A 7186-nucleotide genomic window follows, 5' to 3' on the forward strand; every position below is an offset into this window, starting at 1 on the left:
TGTGTATGTGTATGTGTATGTGTGTGTGTGTGTGTGTGTGTGTGTGTGTGTTAGTTAGTCTGTCTCGAAGGGTCGTTACATCATTGAAGTGTCATAATAAACTCTGAGGCCTGTCCGTGCATTACATGTGCATGTGCTCATTAAAGGAATAATTCAGACAAAAATGAAGATTCTGTCATCATTTACTCGCCCTCATGTCGCTCCAAACCCACTTGACCTTCTTTCTTCTGTGGAGCACAAAATAAAATGTTTAGAAGAAAGTTCATGCTAAGATGAAAGAAGCAGGGTTATTATAGTCAACTAAAACTAAAACCATAAAATACATGACTTGAAATGTATTTTATGGGGGAAGTCGTGGCCTAATGGTTAGAGAGTTGGACTCGTACAAAGGTTGTGGGTTCGAGTCTCGTAACCTCAGATTGTAGGTGGGGGGAGTGAATGTACAGCGCTCTCTTCCACCTTCAATACCAGTCACGTCACTTTCACTTTTTCACTTCACTTTCAAATAGATAAAATGAAATAAATGATAAAAACTTAAATGTATTAAAATAACTAAAATAAAAAAACACTTGCAATAAAATAAATGTTACCTGAAATAAAATATAACATGTAAAATATTAAATATCTAAATATATTTTATAAAAAATATATATTTTTCTAGTTTCCAAGGCAACATTTCTCATTCTAATTTATGTTAATATGATGTACTAAAATAAATAAAACTAACATGAAATAAAATAAAAACTATATAGACACATGTAAAATAATAATAAAAAACTAAATGACTATAACTTTAAAATAAAATTCAAATTAAAACAGAAAATGTAAAAATAATTTAAACTATTAATAAAAACTATAATAGTATGTTTCCACCATGGAATAAAAAAAATATAAAATAAAAATAAAAAGGTAATTTCAACATTTAAGACTTTTTTTCGCAGTTCTCACAATTGCAAGATACATTCTGATGAAAAAAAGTCAGAATTGAGATAAAAAGTAGCAATTACCATTTTCATTCCATGGTGGAAACATGTTTAAACACTTTAAAAGTATTATAAAAATATCAAAACAGTAGTTCATTCAACACTTCTGAAGTCGCACACTAGATTTGTGTGAAAACCAGATTGAAATGCATCAGACATGCAGGAACCTGAAGCATGCAGGATTACTTTTATGATTTGCATGGAACTTTTTGAGCTTTCAGTACGAATCATCATCATGCTGAACATCTTTTGTGTTCCACAGAAGAAATAAAGTTAAACATATTTGAAACGACTGAATTTAAATGTTTAAGTCCTCTTTTCTTCGCTCTTTCCTCTTTGCAGTGCATGTCCATTTCTGTCTTTTGTTCTTTCAGCCTCATCCACCTCTCTTTCTCTCTCTCTCTCTCTCTTTCTATCAGTGAGTAAGACACACTTGTCCGTGCATGAAGACAAGAACCGAGTTCCCTATGTGAAGGTGAGCTGAATCACGCTGCATGAACAAAGATCAGCAGAAATCAGACCTTCCTGAAATAAATCAATGAGTTCACTGTGCTGTGAAAACAGAGTCACTTTCAGAACTCCAAACGTCCAAAAAGAGCCTTTACTGAAACCAAACTGAAAAAATTAGATATTGGATAAATATTATTATTCCCCTTCATATGATATATGATGATATGATAATATATGATGAGATTATATTTTCCATTGTATCATATTTCTTATCATGTATGATATATTGTACTGTATAATATATCATATATACTTTATTATTGTATCATATATGGTTTACTGTATCATATCATATTTCATATAATACCATATATGATATATTGCATCATATATCATATCAAATCAAATCATATATTGTATCCTATATCTTAAAACATGTCATATATAGTATCATATACCATATCATATATCATATGGTATCATCATGTATTAAATCATATCATATATAGTATCTTATCATGTATCATATCAAATCATATAATAAATTGTATTGTATCATATACCATATCATGTATTGTATCATATTGTATTATAATGTATATATCGTATAAAATGGGATCATCATATATTGCATAATATAGTATATTGTATAATATTTCATATCATATGGTATCATCATATATCATATTGTATCTTATCATATATCATATCAAATCATTATATATTGTATCTTATATCATATCAAATCATAAATTTATATCATGTAGTATCATATCGCATATCATATGGTATCATCATATATCATTTATTGTATTGTATTATATCAAATCATATATCATATAGTATCATAATATTGCATAATAGATCATATAAAATTATATTATACATTGTATTGTATCATATATATATACATGTATGTGACAGTAAAGTAACATAATATTGTATTATATATCATATATGATTTGACATATGATAATATATCATATATGATGTTATTCTAAGCCTGTAATATGCACTAACACACATGACAGGAATCATTTCAGAACGGACGTGTTGAAATACTGACTGTTGAATGATAACGGATTCATTATATAAATTCATCTTGTGTCAGCTGCTTTCCTAATGAGAGACTGACAGTGAAAGAACAGTGAGATCTCAGGGAACACCTGCTATTATTAGATAAAGACCAGCCATTACATTCAGTGTGTGTGTGTGTGTGTGTGTGTGTGTGTGTGTGCTGTACAGGGTTGTACTGAACGTTTTGTCTCCAGTCCTGAAGAAGTGATGGATGTTATTGATGAGGGCAAATCCAACCGCCACGTCGCTGTTACAAGTGAGTATCTGTAACCCACACTAACAGAAAAGCACAGAAGCATGGCTGTAGCTCAAACAGTAGGTGACGGGTTTGAATCCCAGAGAATGCATGAACTGATCACATGCAGGCCTTCAATGCAATGCAAGTCGCTTCGGATACAAGATTATGGATTGAGACACTGTATACACTGGAATACTAGCATACTGCGCATAATGTACTGCATACTGAATACTTTTTAGTATTCCATGCATGCAGACAATTCACATATTGTGCACAGTATGCATACTGCAAATATAGTATGAGTAGTATGCTAGTATATTTCGTATTCAGCCACTGTGTACACTGAAATACTAGCATATTGCATAGTGTGCATAATGTCCTGCATACTTTCTAGTATTCCATGCAAATAGAAAATTCACATGTTGTGCACAGTATGCATACTGCAAAAATAGTATGAGTAGTATGCTAGTGTAGCATTCCGTATTCAGCCACTGTATACACTGGAATACTAGCATGCTGCTCAGAATGCACTGCATATTGCATACAAAAAAATTCACATATTGTGCACAGTATGCATATTGCAAAAATAGTATGAGTAGTAAGCTAGTGCAATATTCCGGAATTAGCTATTGTTTACACTGTAATTCTAATTTCACACTGCACAGAATGTACTGCATACTGCATACTTTTTAGTATTCCATGCATACAGACAATCCACATGTTGTGCACAGCATGCATACTGCAAAAAAATAGTACAGGTAGTATGCTAGTGCAATATTCTGAAATTAGCTACTGTTTTTTTATACTGGAAATTACACAGTGTATGTGAACAGCCGCATAGCCATGAATCTGTCTGTCTGTCATTCAGGTGAGTAAGACAGGTGCGGAGGGAGCCGTCCTGGATGAAGCCAAGAACATCAACAAGTCTCTGTCTGCGCTGGGGAACGTCATATCAGCTCTGGCTGAAGGAACCGTGAGTTATAGCTGCATATGACTAATATACAGTAGAGATGCATGAAATTATTGCAGTTCAGAGTAGCACACATTTAATAAGTCGCTGTGTGTGAGCAGAAGACTCACATGCCGTACCGAGACAGTAAGATGACGCGGATCCTGCAGGACTCTCTGGGAGGAAACTGTAGAACCACCATGTTCATCTGCTGCTCACCTTCAGCCTTCAACGACGCCGAGACCAAATCCACCCTGATGTTCGGACAATGGTAACACAGCGAACACACACTGAACCACACACACACACACACACACACACACATACTCACACTCTGTGTGTCTCAGAGCAAAGACCATCAAGAACACGGCGTCTGTGAACCTGGAGCTGACAGCAGAGCAGTGGAAGAGGAAATATGAGAAAGAGAAAGAGAAGAACAAGAACTTGAAAGAGAACATCCAGAGACTGGAGGCAGAGCTTAACCGCTGGCGTAACGGTGAGGACATACGTCTCATTTCTCTCTTTCTGACACAAAAACACAACATTTACCATGACAGGTAACAAAGTTATTTCCAAAATTTCAGTAACATGCAACATGATAAAATCATAGTTTTAAATAAATTAAAATTATAATTTAATTATTTATTTGATAATAGTGATGATATTGGTATATAAATATTGGCATGACTTAATATGTAACACTGTAAAAATTATTATTGAAGTACATTTTACAGGAAAATACTATTTCAGTCTTTCTACTCCAAAATTTAATGTTTAATTCAATGTGTTACTTGCCATTTCTTTGTAATTATTTATGAAATTTACTAGCAATTTCTGAGTGAAAATTAAATCCTACACCAATTTTTCAGTGTTTTGGAGTATAGTATTGCAAAAGCATTGTATGCTTAATTTTTATGATTTTAAATAAGATTTTTCAGACATTTACCATGGTAATAACCATGGTCCTCATGGACTTACCTTGGAGCACCATGTAAATACCATAGTACATTTGTTTCGGATAAAAGCACCTGCTAAATGAATAAATGCAAATGTAAAATGGTATATTTCAAAGTATTGTATATGTACCATGGTACCACCACAGTAGTGTTGTGTAAGTGCATCTACCATGAAAATACCACGTTTTTAGACAACTTACAAAATAAGCATGGAAGTACCATGGTACTACCATATTATAAGTAATTAGTGTAAGGATTGCTAAAGAAAAACAGTAGTAAAACCAAGGTATTTAACAAGATGAGAGAGATTATGAAAGCTTCTTATGCCGTTTAGAGCAGTGTTTCCCAACCTTTTTTTAGTCGCGGCACCCTTTGGAAATTTTAACACACACACACACACACACGCAGAACGATGGGATCAGCCTGTGATGGAAAAATTGACTTTCCGATTGATTCTTTTCTTTCTGACAGGATGATGAGATTAATTTACAGTGTCAGCTGGTGGAAAAACTGAAGGAGCAAATGCTGGATCAAGAAGAGGTCAAATACTTACTGAAATCATATTAGAATACTAACTTTATATGGCAAGAATAGTATGAGTAGTATGGTAGTATATTGTTTACACTGGAATATTACCATATTTCAAACTGCTCATAATGTACTGCTTACTTTTTTTAGTATGTATACAGAAAATTGTATGGTATGAATACTGCAAAGATAGTATGAGTAGTAAGGTAGTACAATATTCCAGATTCAGCCACTGTATACACTGGAATACTAGCACATTGCATACCGCATATTGTATACTGCATACTTTTTTTAGGATTCCATGCATGCAGAAAATTCACATATTGTGCGCTGTATGCATACTGCAAAAATGTATGGTATTATGCTATTCCGTGTTCAGCCACTGTATGCACTGGAATACTAACATACTGCATACTTTTTTAGTATTCCATGTATATTGAAAATTCACATACTGTGCACAGTATGCTTATAGCAAAAATAGCATGAGTAGTATGCTAGTGTAATGTTTCCGGATTCAGCCACTGTATATACTGGAATAGTAGCATACTGCGTGGAATGTAATGCATATTTTAAATATACCATGCATATGGAAAAATCATATATTGTGCACAGTATGTATACTGCAAATTAGTATGAGTCGAATGCTAGTGTAATATTCCAGATTCAGCTACTGGAATAATAGCATACTACATATTGCATACTGAGCAGAATGTACTGCATACTTTTTTTAGCATTCCGTGTATAAAGATAATTTACATATAGTGTACGGTATGCATACAGCAAAAACAGTACGAGTAGTATGGTAGCATAATATTCCGGATTGAGCCACTGTACACCCTGGAATACTAGCATACTGTATACTTTGAGAATATTGTGTCCAGTATGCATACTGCAAAAATAGCTATAAACTAAGTAGTATGCTAGTGTAATGTTCCAGATTCAGCCACTGTACATACTGGAATACTAGCATACTGCATACTTTGCGGAATGTAATGCATACTTTATTCCATGCATATGGAAAATTAATATATTGTGCACAGTATGTATACTGCAAATTAGAATGAGTAGAATGCTAGTGTAATATTCCAGATTCAGCTACTGAAATAATAGCATACTACATATTGCATACTGTGCAGAATGTACTGCATACTTTTTTTTTAGTATTCCGTGTATAAAGAAAATGTACATATAGTGTACGGTATGCATACAGCAAAAACAGTACGAGTAGTATGGTAGCATAATATTCCGGATTGAGCCACTGTACACCCTGGAATACTAGCATACTGTATACTTTGAGAATATTGTGTCCAGTATGCATACTGCAAAAATAGTTATAAAATAAGTAGTATGTTAGTGTAATGTTCCAGATTCAGCCACTGTATATACTGGAATACTAGCATACTGCATACTTTGCGGAATGTAATGCAAACTTTATTCCATGCATATGGAAAATTAATATATTGTGCACAGTATGTATACTGCAAATTAGAATGAGTAGAATGCTAGTGTAATATTCCAGATTCAGCTACTGAAATAATAGCATACTACATATTGCATACTGTGCAGAATGTACTGCATACTTTTTTTTTAGTATTCCGTGTATAAAGAAAATGTACATATAGTGTACGGTATGCATACAGCAAAAACAGTACGAGTAGTATGGTAGCATAATATTCCGGATTCAGCCATTGTACACCCTGGAATACTAGCATACTGTATACTTTGAGAATATTGTGTCCAGTATGCATACTGCAAAAATAGTTATAAAATAAGTAGTATGTTAGTGTAATGTTCCAGATTCAGCCACTGTATATACTGGAATACTAGCATACTGCATACTTTGCGGAATGTAATGCAAACTTTATTCCATGCATATGGAAAATTAATATATTGTGCACAGTATGTATTCTGCAAATTAGAATGAGTAGAATGAGTAGCTGAATCTGGAATATTACACTAGCATTCGACTCATACTAGTTTGCAGTATACATACTGTGCACAATAT

General features: G+C 33.4%; 1 protein-coding gene across 1 annotated transcript in view; it reads left to right on the plus strand.

Annotated features, from left to right (window-relative positions):
- Positions 1–7186, plus strand: part of LOC107734599 (kinesin heavy chain) — a 32055-nt gene that overhangs the window by 10291 nt on the left and 14578 nt on the right. The window contains 7 exon segments of the mRNA XM_016546592.1: positions 1403–1458; positions 2679–2759; positions 3617–3721; positions 3820–3968; positions 4045–4193; positions 4636–4688; positions 5125–5193. Coding sequence (XP_016402078.1) covers positions 1403–1458; positions 2679–2759; positions 3617–3721; positions 3820–3968; positions 4045–4193; positions 4636–4688; positions 5125–5193 — 662 coding nt within the window.

This window comes from Sinocyclocheilus rhinocerous, unplaced genomic scaffold (assembly GCF_001515625.1).
Source record: "Sinocyclocheilus rhinocerous isolate Xijiao unplaced genomic scaffold, SAMN03320098_v1.1 scaffold2145, whole genome shotgun sequence".
Taxonomy (NCBI): Eukaryota; Metazoa; Chordata; class Actinopteri; order Cypriniformes; family Cyprinidae; genus Sinocyclocheilus; species Sinocyclocheilus rhinocerous.